The 23,113-nt window shown below is 57.2% G+C and overlaps 1 protein-coding gene across 4 annotated transcripts; it reads right to left on the reverse strand.

Moving 5' to 3' along the window:
- Nucleotides 1-345: 345 nt before the first annotated feature.
- Nucleotides 346-21,276, reverse strand: PHF19 (PHD finger protein 19). 4 transcript variants are annotated; one of them, XM_045840732.1, is made up of 15 exons: nucleotides 21,153-21,276; nucleotides 16,987-17,187; nucleotides 16,391-16,472; nucleotides 13,403-13,498; nucleotides 12,783-12,883; nucleotides 12,174-12,322; nucleotides 10,519-10,614; nucleotides 9,797-9,865; nucleotides 9,486-9,606; nucleotides 7,943-8,010; nucleotides 6,639-6,800; nucleotides 5,937-6,027; nucleotides 5,178-5,263; nucleotides 4,152-4,247; nucleotides 346-2,919 (listed from the first exon to the last, which is right to left on the reverse strand). In XM_045840732.1, exons 2-15 carry the CDS (start codon nucleotides 17,170-17,172, stop codon nucleotides 2,577-2,579), a joined length of 1,746 nt encoding a protein of 581 aa, XP_045696688.1. In that variant the 5' UTR covers nucleotides 17,173-17,187; nucleotides 21,153-21,276; the 3' UTR covers nucleotides 346-2,576. The 4 variants fall into 4 exon arrangements, with proteins under 4 accessions (XP_045696688.1, XP_045696687.1, XP_045696686.1 ...); XM_045840731.1 differs by lacking the exon at nucleotides 21,153-21,276 and adding an exon at nucleotides 20,571-20,859; XM_045840730.1 differs by lacking the exon at nucleotides 21,153-21,276 and adding an exon at nucleotides 20,010-20,157.
- Between the last annotated feature and the right edge of the window lie 1,837 nt (nucleotides 21,277-23,113).

Here is a 23,113-nt window from a genome sequence, read left to right on the forward strand (position 1 = left end):
CCTGTGCCTACGGGTTTGCACGGGGTCAACTTCTAAGTTCACCCCCATCCTTTATTACCGCCCTGTGGCCCTCAGCGACTGTTTCCTCTGCGTCAGGTACTCACAGTGGAAAGGGTCTCCACATCCTCTCGGTGGGAAGGGTGAGGGCACTGCCCGGAGAATCCGTAGGCAGTGGTGGGTGTGGCAGGGTGGCCGGGGGCGGAGCCTGGGGGGGGTCCCACCACTCCTTGGTTTCCAGGGAAACCAGACCAGAAACCCGAGCCAACGCCTCCCGCTGCCCAACTGCGGGCAGTTCACTGGGTGGGGGAAGACAGGCCCCTTTTCAAAGAGCTTTTAAATGGCAAATCAGACACATTAATTAAACTTTAATATAACAAATGTTATCAAAGCAGCAATTCAAAACCATAAATCTTAGAAGGTGCACAGGATTATAATGTCAGGTGGCAGTAATGCAGCTACGATCCAGTACGAACGAAGTGCTGGGGTGCCGAGCCGGGCGGGCGAGCTCGCCAGGCCTCGTGCTCACCGCTCACTCCACAAGTGGGGAAGGCACCCCTCCCCGCCCCCTCTTCAGGCCAGGAGCCTCTCTGGAGCCCAAGCAGAGCGAGATGCAGGCGCACGGCGACTGCCTGGCTGGTCCTGTGCTTTCTCAGGAGCCTGGGGAGCAGGCCCAGGAGGCGGCGGCGGCGCTCTCTGAAGCCAGGCAGGAAGCCACAGGATGGACCCCAGGCCCCACACCCCTGCTGGGCTGGGGGCCGCCTTCTCAGCTCCCCTTCCACCCCGCCCCCCTTGGGGGATTTGGTGGCAGCAGCTGTGGGGCTGAGAAGGGAAGGGAAGGGGGAGGGCTGGGCACAGGCAGCGGGGTCCCATTGGAAAGGCACTGTAGGGGCTGAGGGCGAGGGTCATCTGAACTATCGTGGCGAGCCCCTGAAGGCTCCCAGGTGGCGGGGGGCCAGCCAACAACGGTCACCAGTTCCTCAGGCCCGCTGTCCCCATGCCAGCCCCTCACTGTTCATCCGCCTTCGCCTTGCAGCTGGCAGCCTGCGGGTCCCAGCCAAGCCGGAGGCCCCAGCAGCACTTGGCAGGGCTGGTCCCCCTCTGGTGCACGCCCCACGCCACGCCCCCTCAAGGCACTTCTTTCCATGTTTCAGTCGAGAGTCAGTTTCTAACATCTCTGGAAGCAGCAAAAATGAGGGACTCCCACCTCCCATTTCTGGTTTCCCTCCAGATGGATGTGAGTTTTAATGTGGGCTCTAAGGATTCTATTTATACCCCACTGACAAGGGCTTCCCTTGGAGGGGACTAAGTGACGCAGGCCCTTAAAACTCCCAACCTGTCCCAAAAACTGATTGTCATTTCAGGGCGGAGCAGGGAACAAGGCAGAGGAGCCGGGGGTACTCCCTGTGCTTTCCGGCGGGGTCAGGGCTGGTTCAGAGCTGGCTCGGGGGGCTGAAGGAAGGGGCAGGGGCTGGACTTTCACATTTCGTTGCAGCACGTGGTCCCTGGAAGGAGGTCAGGGTGGGGGGTGGCAAGGGAGATGAGGGCAGGAGCCAGGCTGTCACTGGAGGGTGTGTGTGTGTGTACACACCTGGAGGCCAGGGACCCAATGTTTGTGCCTGGAGGGTGAGAGTAGGTGAGGGCAGAAGCTTATTATGTGTGAGGGAACCTGCCTTTGGCTACACGTGCAGTGGTCTGGGGCAGCAGGCGTGGGAAACAAGTCTGAGGTTTGGCACAAAATGCCTTCCTTTCTTCCCACGTTCTCTCCCTGTGCCCCGGGTTTTCAAGGCCACGCCCAGCTCCAGGGTCACTAAGAGGGGTGTGGCCAAGCAAAGGGAAACGGGGACCTCAGAAGTGGACACTGCAGCCCTCACTCTGAGCCTTGACAGGTGGGCTCCGGTGCTGGTACCTTGAGGTGCAGACCCAGCCTCTTGACGCCTCAGATCCTGAGAGTTGCAGGGGCTGCGCCACCCAGGCTTTCATGGAGGCCTGCTGCCCTCACCCCCTTTTCCAGGGCTGGGGGTTTGGGGGAGGGCAGGAAAGTGGAGGGAAAAGCCCCGAGAGCTCTCCTGACCCACCTTCACCCATTCTTCCTCAGAGTTTCCTGTTCTCACAAGGTGGTCCCTGGGGCACCGGCTGCCCCATGAGTCAGGTGGGAGGGACAGTGTGCACGTGGAGGGTGTCTAAACCCCCCCTCAAAAGGTCAAGAGGTAAGTGACACAAAGTTGGGGACAAAGACAGACTCGGGCTTCAGGAAAAAGGATGCCAGGGCCGAGGGGACACACGTTCAGAGGAACAGGTGAGCAGCCGGAGGGAGTGGGGAGCGTGTGGCAACACGGGGACCTTAGAGACACAGGTGAAGGGGCGAGGAGCCTGAAGCAGCCGGAGGGCAGAATGGGCGCGGCAGCGAGGCGCAGACCTCGGCCTGGAAGGTGGGCGGGGGGAGGGGGCCTGTGCCAGGCACCTGCAGCTCCGTCTTGCTTCCCTCCCCCACCCCACCCTGAAGAGAACTGGGCAGCCGGTGGCTCCCACTGTCCCCTCTTTGCTTCCCAGGGCTCCTGGCACCCCCCGAGGGCTGGTCAGTAAGGGGTGGTCCCTTCCCACTCCACCAGGTACTGGACCTTGCCCTCGGGCGTGACCCGCCGTGCCAGCACCTGGTACTTCTCCCCACAGGCTAACCGCCCAGCCGCGCCGAAGTAGTTCGTGATGGACGACTTGAGGTGGGACAAGGACGAGTCGTCCTCACTGATGCTCTCAAACGTGTGGCTGTCGACGCCCTCGTCTGGCCGCTCGGGGCCCGAAGCCCCCTCCGCGCCGCTGTCCGAGGGGCAGTGCCCCCCCAGCTCGGCTGCCCGCCGCTTTGCCCGCAGTGGCATGTACGCCGTGGCCGCCAGCTTCCTCTTGCGGCTGCCCACTGTCCGTCTGTGCCAGGAGGGGAGGGAGAGGCGGGGATGAGGGGGGCGAACCCTCACGAGCCCCTCTCCCTGCGCACTGTGCTGGGCACCAGGCCCTGGGGCGGGCCCGGGCCCGGATTAGCCCACTGCAAATCGCAACAGCCCCATGAGGAAGGGAACGGGCTCCAGGGAGAAGCCCCCAGCTGGGGAGTGACAGAGCCAGGGTTCACACCTAGGTGTGTCGGGCCCCGAACCACACATTCTCTGTCCTTAGGGTTGCAGCCCTGTGCACACCCGGGCCCCATCCTCCGTGCCTCCCAGAGTCGTGTCGGGCGGAGGCCCTGCTGGCGCGGCCTGCCCCTCACGGGGGCTCGCGCAGCTGGAGAGCCAAGGGGGGGTGGGATGGCGGCTACGGATTAAAGCCCCTCGTGCCCCGGAGTCGGGACTGGAGACATACACGTGTGCACACATGAGCGGAAAGAGGCAGGCGTGGTCGGGAAATGGACACGCGAGAAGAGGCATGTTCACGGGTACGTGAAGCAGAAGGAGCTGAACTCAGAACTAGTGAGGAGAAACAGGAAGAAACAAATGAAAATACAGAGGCCACACCAGAGAAAGACACCAGGACAGAGAGGTCTGGTGACAGAAACTCCCAAGACACATAGTTGTACTTTCTCAGGGGCCTCCAGCACCCCAAAATCGAACCAAAGGAGGCCCAGTTCAGAGGAACTCGGGCATGCGCTTTGCGGCACCACCCCCCACGCCGCTGTGGACCGGCTGTGGCCGGTGGCCCCTCGGCAGTGCCCCCGGGATTTCTGTTCCTCTGCCGGACCCTGCACCCCGCAGGATGCCATGGCCCTCTCCATCGGGCTGTCAGATCAACGGCTGTGTTCCCGGGAGACCTGGACGACAGACCTGTCTGTCGGGACAGGACCGTGCAGTCAGGCACAGACAGGCTCCGTCACGGCACACAGAGGCCGAGACCCCCAGAATGAGAGGACCTCCGGCCAAAGGACCCCGGAGTTTGGAACTGCCCGGGGAGAAATGCGACCCAACCTCCCGCAGCAGTCAGAGGAGCGAGCTGGACGTCCAGACCAGACCAGGGCGCCGCAGGCCCAGGCCCACACGGCAGAGGGCCGGGCCCTCCGCCCAAGACACAGACGCACAGAAGGAGCCTCCCGCCGCGGCGCAGAAGTGGGAGGTGGAGGGCCGGTGAGGGGGATGCAGAACCGGAGGAGTCCAGGTGGCCAGGAGGCTTACCTGGAGTCATAGGACAGGCTGGTGGAGGCGGAGCCCGAGGTGCTGGCGGCGTCCGTGGAGTCCACGTCTGAGAAGAAAGTCTGGCCTGAGCTGGCACTGGGAGGGGGGAGAGGGTGAGCCTGCCGTCAGCCCTCGGCGGCCCTGGGGACCTCTGACATGCACCCTCCGTCCTGGCAGAGGCCCCAGTTCCCACCGCCGCTCCCTGCCACCATACCTACAGTGGCCGCCGCCTCTCTGCCCGTCCATGTCCCCCCCTGCCCGACTCCAAAGGCCGAGGAGTCGAGAAAGCCTCCCCTGACGAATTAAAAGATGATAATGAGCATGATCCCAGACAGCTGTGCAACGCTTTGCAGGCCCAAGGTGCCTTCGTCTTAGAAGCCACAGTATCTTGTTAGAATCTCGTAGCCACGCCAAACCAGGTGAGCAGGTTCACAGAAGTTAAAGAATTTTGCTCAGGTTACAGAGCCAGTAACCGGTGGGTGGGGGCCTGAGCCCGGTACTGACCAAAGCCCTTGCCTCTTGCCCGCCTACAGGAAAGCCCTGGATGACCTTAGCGATTTCAGAAATAAAACAGTGGAATACTCAGACCCTCCACTGGGTGGCCCACGCCCCAGGTGCTGTGGGAACACGCAGGAAGTGTCCGAGGCAGCCTGGGGTGAGCCAGTGACAGCTTCCTGGGGGAATGTGAGTGTGGGGCACCCACAGCAATTCTGGTGCGGCGCGTGGGGCCGGGAGAAGCAGGAGAGGGGCTGGAGAAGTCGTAGGGCCCGGGCAAGGCTGGCCTTGCGTGCTGCTCCGAGGGGCCACCCCCGGGAGCCCTGGAGACCACAGCAGGGGCACGTGGGCTCTGAGGTCGCCCCTGTACGCAGCCTTAGGCACGGTGTGTCCTTGGAACGAGAGCTCTCGCTCCCTCAAAAGGCTTTCCGCCTCCCACTTCCAGAGCCCATCTACACCGCGGCGGGGAGTGGAGAGGGGCTCCCCGCTGAGTGTCCAGAGCGGACTCTCTGCGGGGCCCCTCACGGTTACCTTTTTAAACTCTGAATCTCATCCAATGTGAAGTCGAATATGCTGGCCAGGTGGTGGTTGGTGCTCCAGGCTGAGGTAAAGTCGCTCTGTGGACACAGAGGAAGGAGTCGGGAGGGGAGGGTGGGTCAGGGAGCACCCGATCTCCACCCTCCTCCACCCCTGGCTGAGGCCACACAGGCTGCCTGCTGGTGCGGCCCCGGGCTCCTGGGGGCTGGACCCTCCCAGGGAAAGAGTCCTCGCTGGCTTGCTCTTATCCCCAGTCCCGACCAGAGAGCCACGCCGCCCGGCTCCTGTCCCGGCTCTGTCTCTGGCCGACTGACTGCATGACGCTCCCACGTCTGGGTCTCAGGGCCTCAGCTGCCAGCGTGGACAGGGACCCCGCGCGTGCCTCACTCAGAGCGGTGTCGGAAAGTGCAGGGGAGTGGGAGGCACTGCAGGGGCAGAGCCAGCTCTGGAGCCCCGGCGCAGGCCGGGCTCCGCCACTGCCCGAGGTGGGACCTCACTGCTCCTCCCTGGCCCTCCGTTTCCCCACCCGGACAGTGGGGACAAAGATCCTGCCTACCCCCACGCCCCTTCGGGTTCTGGGGAGAACTTGGGGAGCCTGGTTTTCCCTTGTTTAGTTGTAACAGGAGCTGGCTTCTCCTCTGTGGGATGCGGGACAGTCCCCTGGGCCCTGGGGAACGCACTTCCTGCACAGGACTCCCTCCCATGTGCTGACCCTGTGTGGGGACGTGGAGAGTAAGAAAATAAGAAACTAACACTGGGAATAGCATCTTCCAGCAAAAACTTTGATCTTTTTCTTCTATACACTCGCCTTTTCTGCTGCTGCTGGAATTCGTGAGGCAACAAACTGTGGAGACAGAAAAGGGAGAGGGTGGCCCAGTCAGAGCCTGAAGGCCCAGGAGGTGGCCCAGAGGGAGAGGTAGCATGGGTGGGGGCGGGGCCACAGCCGTGGGAGCAGGGCAGGCTCTCCTTCACCAGGGGCCTGGGGAGGAAGAGGAGTCCTCTGGGGCAGCAGGTGTGGGAGGGGATGGAGGGCAGCATCACGGGTAGAAAAGAGAGAAGGTGCCTCTCCAGGCACAGCATCCAGATGCTCCGGCCCCCACATCCAGGACGAGGGGCCTCGGCTCCACCAAAGAGCCATGGACTCCTTACACTCTGACTTCTCTGCCTAAGCCCTCAACCAGCAAGACTGGGTCTCAGGATCTGGCTTTTCCTCCAAGCAAGGCACTAAGGGCTGTGGAGGGAGCCACGATGTAGGGCCAGCCCCGGCTCAGCCAGCGACTGGCCCCTCAGGGAGCCTCCAGCAGGGGCACTGGCTGGGTGTGCGTCCTCCCTGCCTGCCTGGACGCTAGCAGACTGTCTGGGCCCATCGCGTGGCTTGTCAGCTGGGGCTGGGAGTGGGAAGCAGAGATCCAGGGTTCAGCCGCAGCCCTGGTCTCTGGGTCCCCGGGCACTGACCCAGGCTTGCTCTTTCCTCTCTTACGCAGCTCAGAGGAGGTGCCACTCTCGGGGGGCACCAGGCCCTTGTCAGGCAGCAGCTTCCCTGGTGGGTTGGGCGGGACTCGGATTCGCAGGCGAAAGATGCACTTCTTCTTCTTAATCTCCTTGCCGCAGAGGAACCTGGGGGGTGGGCAGGGGAGGAGAAAGCTGTGGAATCTGTTGGTCTGTCCTCATAGGGAGGAGAGCCAAGCATCGAACCTACTCTCTCTGCCTCCCTGTCCCCAGAGCTCAAACCCAGGAGAGATGGCAATTCTTCAAACTCCCAGGCAGTGACTGAGGATGTGGCTGGTGGTTCTTCCCTGTCCCTCCACTGCCTGTGTGTGGCTCTCGGTGCTCCTGTCTCTTTTCTTCTCTGCCTCAGCCAGCCGCAAGGCCACCTCCCAGAGGAAGACTCCTCCAGCTCCCAGGGGAGCACCTTTCTGTTCTCTGTTCTCCCCAAGGAGACGGAAAGCACCTCCAGGCCCTGCCCTCAGCCTCCCAACACCAGCTGGGCTGCCATGAGGCTGCAGCAGTGACGCAGACACAGCCCAGCCCTCCGGAGGCTATTCCCGAGAGGGCAGGAGCCTCCTGGACTCGAGAGCAGGGCTGTGTCTGGGCCCCAAACCGTGAGAAGGTGGGGGAGTGGATACGTCTGCCTAGCTGTGTCCTCACACCCACACGGGGCTGACACAGAGCGGCAGTTCCATAAGTAGCTGTTGGTGGAGCAAATGAAAGGGAAGAACATGAGCAAAAGCATGTGTGGGAAAGCAAAGCATTCAGAATGGCTGACATCCAGAATACAGAAGGCAAAGGACAGTGGCAGAAGACATGGCAGAGTCTCATAAGAGGCCATGAATGCTGTGCTAAGGAGCCTGGGCATTCCCTGGGATGGGGGGTGAGGGACACGTCAGCTGTGTGTCTGAGAGGCACTCAGACAAGTCTGGATGGGAAGCCACGGGCCACGAGGCCCACCTGAGACACGGTGACTCAACCCCTCGGCGCCTGGCCCCGAGCTCCTGCAGATGGCCAGGGCAGCAGGGCCCTCAGAGCTCAGGGGTGCAGATGAGAGTGTCACATGCTGTTGGAGGGTCGGGGGAGCATCGCAAAGGAGGGGGGGGTGCTCCCTGGGTCTCGAAGGACAGGTAGGATTTACACAGTCACAGAGAAGGGGCAGGAGACCCAGGCAGGCCGCACACCTTGAGCAAAGACTATGAGGCAGGAGAACCCTTAGAATGAAGTCCCACCCGTAGGGGGCCCCACGGCACGCCCTTCCCTGCACGCACCGGCTTTTGTAACTGTTCAGCGCGTTGAGGAGATGCGGTCCTCGGTCGGTCACGGGGGTGCTGGTGAGCTATGGGGGAGCAGGCCAGCAGGACAGTCAGACCCTGGCGTATGGCATCTGAGGAGGCCTCCGCCACACACCTCCCTCCCCTCAGTCTCCTGAGTCCTCCAGGTGAGAACCACTGATGTAGCCATGACCTCAGACGAGTCTTTTCACCTGTGCTCAGCTCCCACCTGTAAGTGGGGCGAGGCACTCCTGTCCCAGATGTATCAAGAGCTTTTAAAGGTGACTGTGTCCTTGACCCAGGGGTGCTACTCCATGGACTCGATCATCAGGACAGAACATGAAACACGGACAAAGCTCCATGTACAAAAATGCTCACGGCAGCCCTGTTCTCAGTGCTGGGCCGACGGGACACATGGGAGAGAAACAATGTCCAACAGGAAGGACACGAGTAAACGGTGGTCGAAATCCACGCAGCCTTTAAAATGTGTATGAACACTCTCCCGTGACAGGAAAAATTAATTATTTATCATGTAATGAAAACTGAAAAAGGTCATTTAAAATACTGTGTAATCTAAACCACGTGAAAGAAAAAACAGGGAGAGAGGATGGAAGGAGACGCACCTGTGCATTAATGGCAGCTGTTTCTAGGTTGTGTGGTGTGTGGATGGGTTTTTTAACACACGCTTCCTTATGCTTTTTGGTACTTTAAAATTGTTCTACCAGGAATATGTAAAATGATTTTGTAAATCAGAAAAAAAATGTCATTTTTTAAAAAAAATGCACCAGCTCTACCTGTCTTCCAGGGCCTTATAATACGTATGTCTCTTATACATTATCAAACACTGTAAGTAAGCATATTATATGAAACACTTTTGCAAAGTATAAGGTTACCTTTTTTTTTTAAACCCGTCTTAACCAAAGAAGGATTTGGGGCACAGAGAAGAGAAGACGCCTCACTCTAGATGTGGTAGGGAGGGTTCTAAGGGTGTCAAAGGGAAAAGGGGACATAGCCCCACCATGGAAGTGGTTGGGGGTCCCCCGGCTCAGCTCCAAATGTCCTGGGCGAGTCATTCTCCACCTCTGACATCCTGCAAGTCCGGTTTGCTACTTCAATCTACGCGGACCCTGGTGCCCACTTCTGCTATTCAAAGTAGGACCAGCAGGGGGCAGGCGCACCTCACTTTTCCTCCTAGCCAGGTAATCTGAAGTTAAGTCAGCTATCTCTGTGGAGAGCCCTGCTCCAGCCAGACTTGATCCTTAGTTCTGTACAGCTGAGTCTGTGAGGTCCTAACCAGCCCACTGTCAAAACCTGGGTCAGGGAGCCCCTTGCAAGGCACAAGCTTGGCTTGGAGATGTGGATTCGGGGTCCCAGCAGCTCAAAGGCTCTGGGGCTTTATTCCAGCTAGCAGCTTCGAGTTAGGGCTCAGAGTCCTGGATCCCAGCCCACGCCCTATGACCCTGGGAACACCTCTCCGCACTGTGGGACCCCCGCTGTGGGACGGGGTCCTGCCATTCCGCCGTCCCATGGTCCTGCGTACCTTGCCGAGCTGCAGGAGCTCCCAGTGGTGGTTGACAAAGGCCAGGATCTCCTCAAAGTCAAAGTACTTCTTCTTGCTCTGCACCCCCAGGTTGTAGAGGGCCAGGTGAACCACATCCACCCTGGGCGAGGGGGCAAGGAGGTGGGGCCGGGGTGAGGCAGCAGGCAGGGCCGGAGCCTCCTGGGTCAGGACTGAGGGGCAGGGGCAAGGCTGGGAGCTGGTAGTTGGAACTGGAATTGTTCCTGGAGGGATGGGGGAGGAGAGGGGCTGGGAGGGGGCGGGGGCGCCTGGGCCAAGCCCCATCCTCTCACCATCGCAAGGGCAGCCTCTCGATGTATTCTGGGCCCTGGTTACACACGGAGCAGAAGAACAGGTAGAACCTGTGGGTGGGTGGAGAGGGGGCCTGTGGTGGGAGGGGCTCTGACACCCCACCCTAACGCAGCCCCCTCACCTCCCACCTGCCTTCCCATAGTCAGCTTGTTCTTATTCCTAGGGCTCGTGGCTTGGGGGTGGGGGTAAGGGCAAGACAGAGACCAGGAAATACCTCCCTGCCCCTTCACATCCCTACCTGAACCCCTGTCCCCAGTGTCATTGCCCTGGAGTGTGGCTGTGTTCAGAGGGTGGGCTGCAGTGGTCACACTCTTCCCCTCTGAGACACACACATGCAATCACCAAGGCACCCATAGGCCTCCCATTAGCTTAGCCCCATTGGTTAGAAGCTGGGTCAAGTCATCCATTCACCCAGTGGCTCCACAACAACCCTGGGCAAGGGTGGGCAGGGCCTGTGTCACTCCCCCCTTCCTCAGCTACTTAAAGAGACTGGGGCTTAGGGAAGGTGGGGCTGTGTCTAAGATCCCCCACAAGTCGATGGCAGTTGGGGATGCGGTCCAGAATGTTCCTCTGCAGGAAGTCTTCCCCCACAGAACCCCACTTCACTAGCGCCTGGCAGGCAGTCTGAAGGAGGTGCTACTCCTGCCCCCACCCCCACCTCCACCTCACACTCAAGACTGAGGCAGAGCGGATCAGCACCTACCGGTCCCCAAACATCATGGGCTCGTTGAGGCACTGGGTGCAGGCCTCGTGGAACCACTGCCTGCACCGGAAACACTGCAGCATCCGCAGATACCACCTGCAGACAAAGAGGAGCCAGGGTCACCTGGGCCCAGGCTCCCGGACAGACACGAGCCTCAGCAACCTTTCCCAACATAAATGTGCCCTCCACTGGGGCCAGGGGAAGAGAACCCAGTGACCGAGCACTTGGGCTGTGCCCAGGGAGGTCCTGGAAGCAGGGCACATGCCATCTCCTTTGATCTCAGGGTGGGACCCTATGTCCAGTTTATAGGCAAGTCGGAGGTTAAATGGCTTGCTCAGGGTCACTCAGGAAGCAAGCGGTGGATGATGATTTCAATCCTGGCCTCCCCGACTTCGAAGCGCTCTTCCACCATGCCAGACTAGGGTTCCCATCTCTGGGCTGCGCCCCACACGCTTCTCCCCAAACACCACTGACAGGGAAGAGTTTGCCCAGGAGACTTGGTGGAAGAATAAAGGCTCTTGTAACCAACAGGGCAGTGCTACGTCTGGTTTTTCTCGCCTCATGGCCCTTCCACACCTACTCAGTGACTGTAAGTTAAGAGCAAAATGGTGTTTCCTCAACAAGAGTCAATGCCTTGTTCTCAGCCTGTCAGGTGTGGCCCATGGACCACCCACTGGCATTGGAATCACCTGGGGTCTAGGTTCATCTGCAGGTTGCTCAGCCCGCTCCAGACCTGCTCAACCTCTGGGGGAGCCCCAGGGAAATGCATTTTAAACAATCACCCTGGGTAACCCTGCTCAGAAGCACGGAAAACCACTGCCTGGATGCTGTAAAGGTCTCTTTGAGAAAAGCATTTCTCCACAGCCTCCAGACCCCTACTCCTTGTCAGTGCGGGACTAAGATGCAAACTTCAAGGTGTCCTGGAGGCTGCCTTTCCTGGGCGCAGAGAGCCCATCTCTTAGGCTGGCGTCTGCAGTCTCCATGGCTACACGGAGGCCCAGGCCCTCAAGGAAGAATCAGGCAAAGACCCTTGCCCTATAGCCAGGACAAGGATCCCCTCCACAGTATCCACAACGTATGACACCCCACTCCTTCCTTGCACCCACCCCCCCCAAAAAGTGTCTTCATTTCTCACCAGCAGCCTGTTTCATTGGCTCTGGCAGTGGAAAGGTTTGTCTTAACTTCCACTCACCCCCAGTAACAGCTCACATGTAAATGCCCAACAAGTGCCTGGCCTTTAGGCGAACCATCGGACTCTGGCGGGGCTCACGGCCACCACAGAGCGGGAAAGGACCACGAGTACTTAGGCTCAGGGCCTGCACAGCTATCACGGGGTTTGCACCCTCGTGTCCAGGCTCTTAATCATTGTGTAACACTTCTTTTCCGCGGTGCCCCAGGAAACCACCTCCACCTAATTTCGCTCATCCTTAACGTTCGGGCTTTTCCCGGGAGGTCCCGCTCGCTGGGCCCCGCCCCTCGACCCAGTTCCCTCGGCCTGACCTCCCTGGAGCGCCCCAGTCGGCCCGCCCCGGCCCCCGCGGCCCTGCTCCTGGAGCCAGGTTCCCCGTGGCCTGACCCTCCTGGCCCGCCCCTCTCCCTCGGGGGCCGGGCCCCGCCCCACCCCGCCCCTCCCCGCCCTGCCCTTGCCGCCTTACTCTCCCGGGCCGCCGCAATAGCAGTAGCACTGCTGCTGGTTGGTGCGATGGGGCGAGTCCCACTCGAGTTCCTCGGGCTGGTAGGATAGCACCATCTTCACCGCCTGCAGCGTCCTGGCGATGGCGCCCTTCTTCACCGCGCCGCCTTTCTGCGGGAGATGAGGGGGCCCGGTTGGGCCAGAAGGGCAATGCCCACTAGGGGGACCCGCAGATATTCCAATAAAGTCAGACGCAAAGAGCTTTTTCTCAGCCATCCCAAATCCATCCTCTCCCTTCCTCTGAAGGATCTCCATTAATAGTAACAAGCACAATAAAGGTAATAATAACTAATGACTGTGGGCACATACATGGTTTTCTTTTAATAGTAAGGGTCCATTTATTGGGGCCTCCTAGTCCTGACACCGAACGCGCATCCATTTTACAGTTGAAGGGAACTGAAGCTGCGGCAGGCTAAGGAACCTGGCCGAGGACATACGGCTGGCAGGTGGTAGAGGCGCTGTCTGCCTCCAAAACCTTGGCTCCGTGACCCGGAGGCAGGCCTGAGCCCGGACAGTCGCTGGGCTTCACGGCTGGAGAGGGAGAGGCAGGGACTGAAGGATGGGGGCTCACCCGCACAGCCAGCGCGAAGATGCACCGTCGGCAGAACCAAGGTGTGAGCAGAGTCCGGTCGGCACTGCCTGCTATGGGGATGTGGCACTGCTGGTGGTAACCTAGGCAGAGGAGGGGTGCTGGGTGACCACAAGGAAGCCGTGGCCCGGGGCCAGTCAGCCCAAAGGCGGCAGGGCTGGGAAGGGCTGCAGCAGGTCCTAGGAGCTGCATGCCTGCCAGCTGCCAGGGGGACTGGCTGGCCATGCTCTCACCAAGGCAAGCCAAGTTGGTGTCCAAGCAGGCGACTGAAAGACAGCCTGAGCCCCAGAGGGGGAGGGCACCGAGGTCTGACTTCAGCCTGTGTGCCGCATCTCTCCTATTTATGCTCTCTGTCCAGGGAGGCTCCAAACTGCATAACTAGTCTCAACTTTCCAGAAGCCCCAGCTCGCCCCAAGGGTCCCCCCTTCCTGGGCCCTGACTCCCAGAGACTGGCCCCTGTCGCCGCGGAGCTCCAAGAGAAACAGGAAGCCAGCCTAGGCCCCAGCAGTGCGAGGCACTGCCTGTCCGGGTCCAGTGCAGGCGGGGTGGGGTGGAGGGACCACAGGTCAGGGCCCTCTCAGTGCCCGGCTCAGCACACTCACCCAGGCCACACTTGCCACAGATGAGGATCTCATTCAACGGCCCTGATGTCTTCCCCAGGCAGATGTTACACTTGGGCTCCTCCCCGGGAACTCCAGCTGGAAGAAAGAAAGAGGCCCTCTGGGGTCCAGCTGGCTGGAACTAGAAGCTTTAAAATCACATTCCAGGTGCCGAGACTCCGCGGACTGGGCCTAGCCCTGGGCCCCACAGGCCAGCTGGCCGAGTCTTCCCAACCACTCTGAAGTGCCTGTTGTCATCACCCCATTCTAAAGATGGGGAAATTGAGGCTTAGAGAAGTCAAGTCCCATGCTCAGCTAGTCAACAGGAGAGGTGGGGTTCAAACCCGCGGCTGTTTGACATGGAATCCTGTTCTTTTGGTCATGTTCCCTCTCCTGCCTGATTTAACTTGATTTATTATAGTTTTTTAATGTTAAATAATGTTTTAAATCTTCATTATGGGAATATAATAGATGGAAGGGTATAATTTAAGTCTATTCTCACTAACAATTATGAACTCCTGGCCAATCTTGTTTTGACAATATTCCCTCCCACTTCCCACCATTATTTTCCCTCAAGTCCCAGATACCCAATCATTTCCATAAATATTTCAGTATGTATCTCTGAAAGATGAGAACAGTCTTTTAAAAAAAATTATAACTACAGTACCTTCATTGCACCTGAAAATTAAAAATGATTTCCTTATATCCACACTTGAGTTCGTATTCACATTTCCAGTTGTCTCAAGCAAGTGTCCTAACAATTTTAAGTTTGTTCAGTTGCTTTTAAACTATAAGTTCCCTCTCCATCTTTTTTTTCTTCCCATTCTGTTTTTGTTGAAGAAGAAATATGTGTTTAGGTGTGGAAGGTTTGAGTGAATACATTAAACACAGGTGACATGTATTTCTGCCTTGGCACCACCACCCGCCGTGGTCCCTGGTAGGGCGGGCCTCCTCCTCAAGGTCGGCTGAAGTGAGCCCTTTCCTCCCCCGCGGCTCCCTGTGCTTTCAGTGAGAGGGGAGCCCAGGAGAGCAGGTCCTTATGGCTTTGGATCTTTATATAATAAATTGAGAGGAGAGGGGCTTGGAGAAGAATCAGTCCACATTAGCCACAACACCCCGGAGAAAAAGGCAATTTAGAAGCTCTACTAACTGCCTGGGTTCTGTGGCCCCTACTTGGTAGGCCCCTTGAAATCATCTCTTCTGGTGTTGGGAACCGCCCTGCCTGGTATCAGAAGCTGTAATTCCCAAGGGTGAGGCTGAGGGAACGACCCTGGACAGTAAGCCAGCAAGGAGACAAAAGTTTATCCCCCTGGCAGGAGCACCGCTTCTGCTCCTTTTACTTCACCCTGCCTGGCCCCCAATGCTCGGTCGGTTAGCCAATGATGGGTAAGATTCCCCAAGGGAGGAACGATCTAAGACAGGCACGATCACATGGGAGGCCCCCAAGGAAGGACTTTGGGGGCTACGGCAAAAGGGGGTAATGGACCCTCGCCCCTCAGGTTTGACATAGCCTGAGTCCTCATTCTGTCTGCATGAAAATCTAATCTCTTGGGTGCCTTACTTCCCTTGCTCCACCTAAGCCTGAAACAATGACAGAGGGTGGTGCAGCCCTGTGCTGGAAAGGACAGGTTCCTCAGGTGATCAGGCCTAAGAAAGAATGTGTAAAATCCTGTGAAACCTGCTTTGTTTAGAATGCTCTCAATTGAATGATAAGGGTCCAAGGAAGAAGTTAAGTTTGTTCCTCAAAGTTTTACAGCTCTTTAGCTATCTGACCCTGACTCAGAATAGGCCCTCAGAGTTCCTTGCTACCTATTGTTCGATCCTTACTTCCTGGCAATGAGTAATGAGCTTTACCTGAATTCTTATGCAAACGAACCCAATAAAAGCCTGCTCTGGCGGGAGAATGAGGTGCTCTCCCTTAGGGGCGCTCTTCCCTAGGGAGGGTGGCCATGGTGCTCCCCACTACAGAGAGTGGCCGTTCCATCCCTATTTCCCCACAGGACCTGGTTGTCTCTGTGTACGTTTTTCTCATGTTTTGACGAGCCATCCGCAGCGTTCTGTGGTCACTGCCGGTCAGTGGCTGCCACATTATGGTAACAAATTCTTCAGAAGCAGCGCCCCTATAGCCCTGGACTAAGCATTTTCTGTGGATTATTTCACTTAACCACCCTGTGAGGCCAGTACTTTCGTCATCTGTTTGTTTCAGATGCAGAGACTGAGGGTCAGAGAGGTTATGTCCCTTGCTCAAGGATATGCAACCAGTAAATGGCAGAGCTAGACCTTCAGCCAAGGAATATCTGACCCTAAGACCTGACCCCTCCATACTTCCCCATGTATTCATTTGTTAGAGCAGAAGTGGCAAACAGCCTGCTGGGACCTCCAGAATGCCACTGATGTCCCCTCTGTGAGACAGTGTCGGCTCTCTGAGGGCAGAGGTGTACCCAACCCAGCTCCCTTTCAACCCTGAAAGCCCGTCCAGCTCCACTGGGCATGTCTGTCTTCACCCTGCCTGGTCTTTCTCTGCTTTCTTGGTCTTTCTCCCACGGCTAGAGCTGCCTCCACTAGTTTTCTTCACATGTTGATAGGGGACACTGTGCTCATTTAGAGGTGACAATTCCGATGGCCTGGGGCCCTCCCTGTTCCGAGCCCAGAGAGACTAGGAGCTCTGTGCAGCAGGAGATGAAGGGCAGCAAGGAGGCAGACACAGGCCCGGGACCCACCCTGCCCCCACCACCTCCTAAGTCACCTTCTCCACCTGCTGGCCTCCCTCATGAGGTATGGGCACCCGAGGGGATGACAAATGTCATAAGGGCCTTTCCATGCAAACCCACAACTGGGATTCTGATCAGCACTATCAGTTGGGCTTGGGTTTCATGGACAAGGTCAGATGGCAGGGATAAGAGACAGAAGGAGATAAGGGGAGAATGGAGGTGGAAGAAGAGAAAGGACACGGGGTGGGGCGGGGGTGTCCCAAATCTCAGCAGTACTCACCATGCTGTATGTCCTTCCACAGGACCCAGTACTTGGAATTATCTTCAAAAGTCACAAGGCAGCTCTGCTTTGAACTGCTGACCTGGGGCACAGAGAGGGAGTAGCAGCGTGAGAAAGTGGCTGGGGAGAAGCCCTGGAGCACGCACGCTCTTCTGCAGGGCCTAGGAACGAAGGTGCCCCCTCCTTGGGCTCCGGAGAGCAGAGGTGGCCCAGAGGGGAAGGCAGGTGGCAGCTCTTCAGGGGAGTGCACGCCCAGTCCCTGGAGTTGTACCATTAGGGACCAAGGGACAGCTTGATGAGAATGCTGAGGACAGAACAAGCCACATGTTTGTCTGTGGTCATCGCCAACCTCAGTCCATGCCGTTTTGTAGGCTCACAGAGCTCTTTTCTGAAGAACTGGTTGGGTGACGTTAGCTCTAAGGATGGCAGCTGCTAAAGCTCCTTCCATGCCCACTCAGCCTTTGAGTGTGAGGGACAAGAAGGGAACTTCCCTCGATCCCCCATCCTCCGTCACGGGTCTGAGGCCTAGGCCGTAGGATGAGCAGAGAGACGCTGAAAACCTGGGAACAGGGGCCGGGGAAAAAAGGTTTATTTACCCTCTTGATCTTCCCAAGGTAATACAGTCCATCGGTCCACCGGCACAGCACATACTGGCCCTCCGTCAGCTTGGACATCAGATCTTTGAAGTTGTTCTTGGCTTTTGCCAGGGCCCCCTTGTTGGGGACGTGGCTGGTGGCACCATAGGAGTCCCGAGTCCCTGGGTCCAGAGCTCGATTCTCCATTGGTTTCCACTCTTACTGGAAGAGAAAGAGAACAAGGGCTTGTTACTCCTTGCTTCAGAGATAGGGGAAGGGAACTGCCATTTACGTACTCTGTGGTGTGTGCCAGATGCTTTTATTATCTCACAAGATCTTCATGGCAGCCCTGCGAGGGGTGACTTATTATACCCATTTTACAGGCAGGGGAACTGAGGTTTGGCGAGGGGAAGTGGCCAGGGGATTCAAGTCTGAGCCGTAGCTCATAATCGGGTGGGCCGAACCTGAGTTCTGCTCTCTTCTCCATCCTTACCACGCTGCCTTCTGCTGAGCAGAACCTCTCAGCCAACCACAGACCAGGGGCCTGAACCACACGCACTCTCTGGCTTAGGAACCCGAGGCTTTATCCCTCAAATCCTTTTCATCTCATTGCACACATAAACTAATTACAAACATTCTGCAGCACACCAAAAATATATATATTTTTGCTGATCTGATTCAAAAATACGTATAATTTTGGTTGGTTTACAAACAAATAACGATAGTAATTACCTACCCTTTTTGCTCCACAGTGACTTTTTAAACAATACTTGTATAGTCTTGTTTAAACTTGTATATCAGAATATCTGGTACCAAGAATTAACCAAGCAGATGCAACCTTATTATGCACCGTCACCAATAAGATGCAACTCTATTATATGACCTATATATTTATGGTTCAAGACAGGGCACTCACACCTGACAGCTATTGTCTTGTTGGCTGTTGTCATTTTTTATCTGACAATCTAAGGGAAAAGAGGTCAGTGGCCCTGACTAAATAGTCAGGTATTGCATGTTTTAAAACTTCTCGCAGCACGCCAGCTGAAAATCGCTGCCTTAAGCAAACATACCGCGTGCTCTCTGAATGGAGGGCCTTCTCCAGGAGGGCAGCGGGAAATCTTATACTCTCACTCCGGCCCTGAGAGCTGGCCCAGAAGACTCGTCCAGAAAGGAAAACGCCCGGGTGGCTTGTGAACTGGTATGGACTTGGCCATCTGTGTGTGTCTTCTGTGATCTCCCTTTCTGTTCTCAATTACGGGATGATTTAATGGAAACCAACGCTGGGACATTTAAACTCACTAGTGCTTTTTACTCAAATGCAAATTTGCTCTGAGCAGTTGTGACCACCCTCTCCGTGACCACCACCCTCTCTGTGACCCGTTCTCTCACCAGCCTATAAAATGCTTTCACTCTTCCTGTTAAGGGGTCCCCAGAACCCCCAAACACCTTAGACCTCTCCAACCAATCAGTTGCCACATCCACCAACTGTGGGCTGCAGGGACTTCTGATATCCTGCAGTCTTTTCCATCCCTCTGTCCCCGGTCTGAGTTAGGGCCTCACCTTGCCTGGGCCAGTGAGTCATTCAAAAACTATTTCCTGCGCCTTGTGCTCACCTACACTGGTCACCTAGGTGGGGAATGATAACCACCAGGATTCGACAGCACACTCCCTGCTTTCCTGCCTCCCCACCAGGCTCTTCCGCAGGGCCACCAATTCCCATCTTATTCTCTCCTGGAAACCTTCTGTGGCTCTTCAATGCCTTTCTAAGTCCTCCCCCAAGGCCTCCTCCTCCCTTCTCTGGGCTCACCTGGCTTCATGCCCCTCCACACACTCTTCACTAAGCCAAACACTGCCTCCCTCTGTTCCTTGCACCGGCTCCTCTGGTCTCCTCTCTCTCTGCCATGGCGCTGGTCACCTGGTGTTATGATTATCTGTACACAGGGACGTTTGAGTGTGTACTCCTGTGAGACTGTGTTGGATGTCTACAGCAATATGTCAGTGAGCATATGAAGCTAAAGACATGTGTGTGCATGTCAGGCGCCCCCAGGCACGCAGGGCACTGCTGGGGTCTTGGCTCTCCAGAGGGCGGCGCACCCACCCCATGTCCCCATTCCTCTTTTCTTCAGGGCAGAGTACACAGGCATCCAGCAGGGTATGCAGTCCGAATCCCTGCCTTCTCTGCCACCTGACTCCCTCCCTGGCTCTGCAAGATCTCCGCCCGAGGCTCTGCGAGGTCCCCTCTCCCGCCAGCCCGGGGCTCAGGGCCCTGGCAGGTTCACAAACTGACACTTCCTCCCCAGCCTAGTCGCTGGGAGCTGGCCGGATCGCCGCGCCCCCCCCCTCCCCGCCCTGGCTGGGCCAAGGAGGGGTGGGGTCACGGGTGGCGGCCCCCCACCCAGGTCTCCATCCCCCCGGAGCGGGCCCCCGTGGGCTGTGATTGGCTGATTCAAACCCATCTGCAAAGAAATGCCTCTTTGCGGGTTCTCGTCTGCGTCCAGTTCAAATCCGCGGCACCCGGAGCGCGGGGCCAGGCGGGGGCAGGAAGCGAGGATGATTCATGCGCCGGGGCCTCTCCCAGGGCGGCCGTTGGCTTTTTAAAAAACGGTATTAAGGAGGGCGGGGGGAAAGCTTGCAGAAGAACCCCCTTCGGGTCAGTGCTACGCTCTCTCTTCAGTCACTACGACGCAGAGCCGCCCCCTTCCCCATTCTGGAGCAGCCTGACTTCGGACGTGAGCAAAATCCCAAACGCCCCCGTCGGTCTCCCCCACATACCACTCCTCCCCCCGAGAAGAAAAAGTAAAGATTTTGGGACAAGTGAATAGCGACCTGTCACCCACGCCCCCCAAAGTTTCGGGGACCCTGGCGAGGTTCCCGCCGCAGACACCGATCTGCACCCTTCGGCCCCCAGGCGCGCGGCTCCCCAGGACTCCAAACCCCCCCCACCCCAGGCGTTCGCCCAGCCAAAGTTCTGGGAGATTGCAAAATAGAAGAGTGTGGCGCGGAGTCCCCGGGCCCCGGCTGGCCGCCTGCAGCGCTCAACTTACCGCGAGCCTGCGTGTCCGCCGGTCCCACCTGGAGTCTGGCCACCAGGCGCATCGGCGGCAGAGACCGAAGCACTCGGCCCGCGGCTGCCCGGCCGAGTGTCCGCCCGTGGGGCCGGGGTCGGGGTCTCGGCGGGGGCGGGGCGGGGCGGGGGCGCCGCGGGGAGGAGGGGGGAGGAGGAGAAGGGAGGGGCCCGGGCGCTCAGGAAGGGGCCCCCCGGGCGCGGGGCGCCATCTTTTTCGCGTTTTCCCGCGAATTATTGACGTCCCGCTTATGTAATTAACGGGGGCCGTGCCGGCCTTGCCATTGGAGCCCGCGGCCGCGGGGCCCCGCAGCGACCCGCCCGCCCGCGCGCCCGCCCCCAGGCGGCCCCCGCCGCCACCGCGCGCCGGGCGCAGACGCGCGGCGCGAGTGCACGGACGCAGAGGCAGTGCCGCCACACCGCCGCACCGCGGGGGTGCAGGCACAACGCCCGCACTCACAGGAGCAGTACCCGACGCGCGCGTTCTCAGGGCAGGCACACACTTGTCAAGGAAACACTGCTTCGCGCACAGGGCACAGACCTACAGCTGGCACAGACACAGCAGGGAGGTGCAGGCTCACAGCGCAGACAGGATCCAGGGCAACCCAAACCGGATTCACACAACATAAACGCACAACACCCTGCGCTGGCAGCACGATCAGCAGAGACACAGCACAGATATAAGTTCACACCACACCATATGCACGACACGTACATACAATAAAGAGGCAGCGATTACAGAGTGTAGACACAGATACAAACAAGGAGAGACACACAGTGTACAGAGCACAGACACACAACAGAACTTACACATAAGGTGGACAAACAAGCACAGTAACAAAGTCCATCAACAAATTGCACTCAGTGAGCAGAAACAACACAAAGATAGGTTGCAAAAGCCTACCACATACGCAAACAACGTACTAAATGAATGGGGAAGCTGGGGAAGTGTGTTCAACATGGGAGTGGCCATGGCTTCCCCACCCTACCCCAGCTTTCCCTGATCACTGTCAAGTTGCCCACCCTTGGCCTTCTGCCTCTGGCCCTTGGGGTGTGATATCTCCAGCTGGCTGGGTCTGCTTTTAGGGTGTGCAGGGCAGAGACTACAAAAGGAAGCACCTACCTCTTGTTCTTATAGGCCAGCTCCACTGATGACTGGCTGTGGACTCTGAGCAGATCACTTCAACCCTTCAGCCTCAGTTTCCTCAACTAAATAGAGTTGCTGGGAAGGTTAGAATGAATATGCACAAAGCCCTGGGCACCCAGTGGGTTTGCAGTGACTGTCGTACTTTGTCAAGAAATTAAATATTCATTGAGTGCCCCCCTGGCTGAACTAGAACAGGCAGCTGTGGGGCCCACAGTCTCATGGGGGTGTCAGGTGTTGGTACAAGCAGCAACAACACATATATGAATGTGACAGGTGTGGTGCAGTGAACTGGACGCGGCGGAAGAGTCCTGCCTTCGAGTCCAGCTCTGCCTGGGAGCCAGTGGAGGATCTTGGGTGGTAAGCTGGTCTCCCTTTAGGCCACAGTTCCTCACCTGTTCAAAGTGGGTAATAATGCTATTCCACCTCACAGGGCTGTTGCTTAAATGGGGTTAAAATCAGGTTATGAGTGAAGGTTAAAATAGCATGATGAAGGAGCAGGTACTTTTGTAATCAGAAACGTGGATCAAAGGCATTGTTAAAACTGCAAAACGGGACATCATAAATGCCACTGGAAAGGTGTAGTGTGGCCAGTGATGTTTTGCAGCGACTTGACTTTGCTGTGAGAAGAGAGGATAAGTCTCACGAAAAAAAGTGACATTTAGGTAGAATGTGGACCTAGGGATGCCAGCCTTCCAGGTGAAGCAGATGGTACTTGCGGGAGCCTGGGCTGCAGTGAGTTGTGTGCATGGGGCTGGAGTCCAGGTGCGTGGAGGGAAGCAGTGGAGGTGAGGCTGGAGGAGCAGGTGGAGCTGAAAGTAGTGGCCTGAACTTGATTTTCAGCTCACAGGCCATCCAGAGCCACTGAACAAGGTGACAAGTGGCACATGTCCTAGGAGAGCCATTGGAAGTCTAGAGCAGAGAAATGCTGTAATCTGAACTTGCTTTGGGATCTGGCAGAAGCAGGTTGAAAGTGTGGACAAACAAGGGAAAGACAAACAGTCCAATGTAAAGAAAAAAATGGGTTAAAGGTAGCAACAGGCAATTCACAAAAGGGGAAACCTAAATGGCCAAAAATATGAAACAAGGTTCAACCTCGCTGGTCATGTGAGAGATGCAAATGAAGAATGGTGACACACCATTTCACATCCCGCAGACTGATAAAGAGGAACAAGTCTGTCGATGTCGGGAGAGGGGGTGGGGGTGGCAAGGATGTGGCACCTTTGGGACCCTTATAACAACATTGACAGAGACAAAAATGGCTACCACGGCTTTGGAGTGGACTTCGGCAATATCCAATCAAGTTCAAGATGCTCTTATCTACAGTCCACTGACTCCACTGCACCCACTCCACATGTAATTGTGAAGTTAGACATTGATTCATTATTCATCTCGATGGCTATTGAGATAGATACTTCGTGATCTATTCACACAGTGGAATCATGCACCGAGATGAGAAAGGAACTAAGGCTGTGAGCTTCACCATAGATGTTGTGTAGGAAAAGACAACATCAAGTTGTGGGGTAGGTACAGTGTAATACAAACAGTTGCTTTAAACAGACACATGTATGTTTAGGGTTCCAGTCAGGGAGGAAAAGTTTATGCAGCACACGGAGCAGCAAAGGCACCACATTTGGAAGGGCAGCTATCCCTGAGAAGGGGGCGATGGCACGGCGGTCAGAGAGAGGTATGCAGGGCTTTATCTATTTCTGTGCTTTTTTAATCCTCATCCGTGAACACCTTTTCATGGCCTTTTCAAGAGAGAGGAAGGGAGCAAGAGACACTGATTGGAGAGAGAAGCATTGGCTGCCTCCTGTATGTGCCCAGGCTGGGGATCGTAAGAGCCAGACCAGGCACCGAACCTGCAACCCAAGTGTGTGCCCTGACCGGGAATCAAATCCGCAACTTTCTGGCTACAGGGCGATGCTCCAACCAACTGA

The sequence above is a fragment of the Phyllostomus hastatus genome, unplaced genomic scaffold (assembly GCF_019186645.2).
Source record: "Phyllostomus hastatus isolate PE091 unplaced genomic scaffold, TTU_PhHast_1.1 phas_contig_34, whole genome shotgun sequence".
In the NCBI taxonomy this organism is placed as follows: Eukaryota; Metazoa; Chordata; class Mammalia; order Chiroptera; family Phyllostomidae; genus Phyllostomus; species Phyllostomus hastatus.

Bases quoted from the DNA above. Each gene is read 5' to 3' on its own strand.
- PHF19 (XM_045840733.1), bottom strand. From the start codon at position 20,061: ATGCGCCTGGTGGCCAGACTCCAGGTGGGACCGGCGGACACGCAGGCT. The intron at 9,607-9,796 runs GTGAGAGGATGG...CCCCTCGCCCAG, and splicing joins GAGAGGCTGCCCTTGCGATG to GGTGGATGTGGTTCACCTGG. The intron at 6,028-6,638 runs GTCAGTGCCCGG...CTGTCTCCACAG, and splicing joins AGAGGAAAGAGCAAGCCTGG to TTTGTTGCCTCACGAATTCC.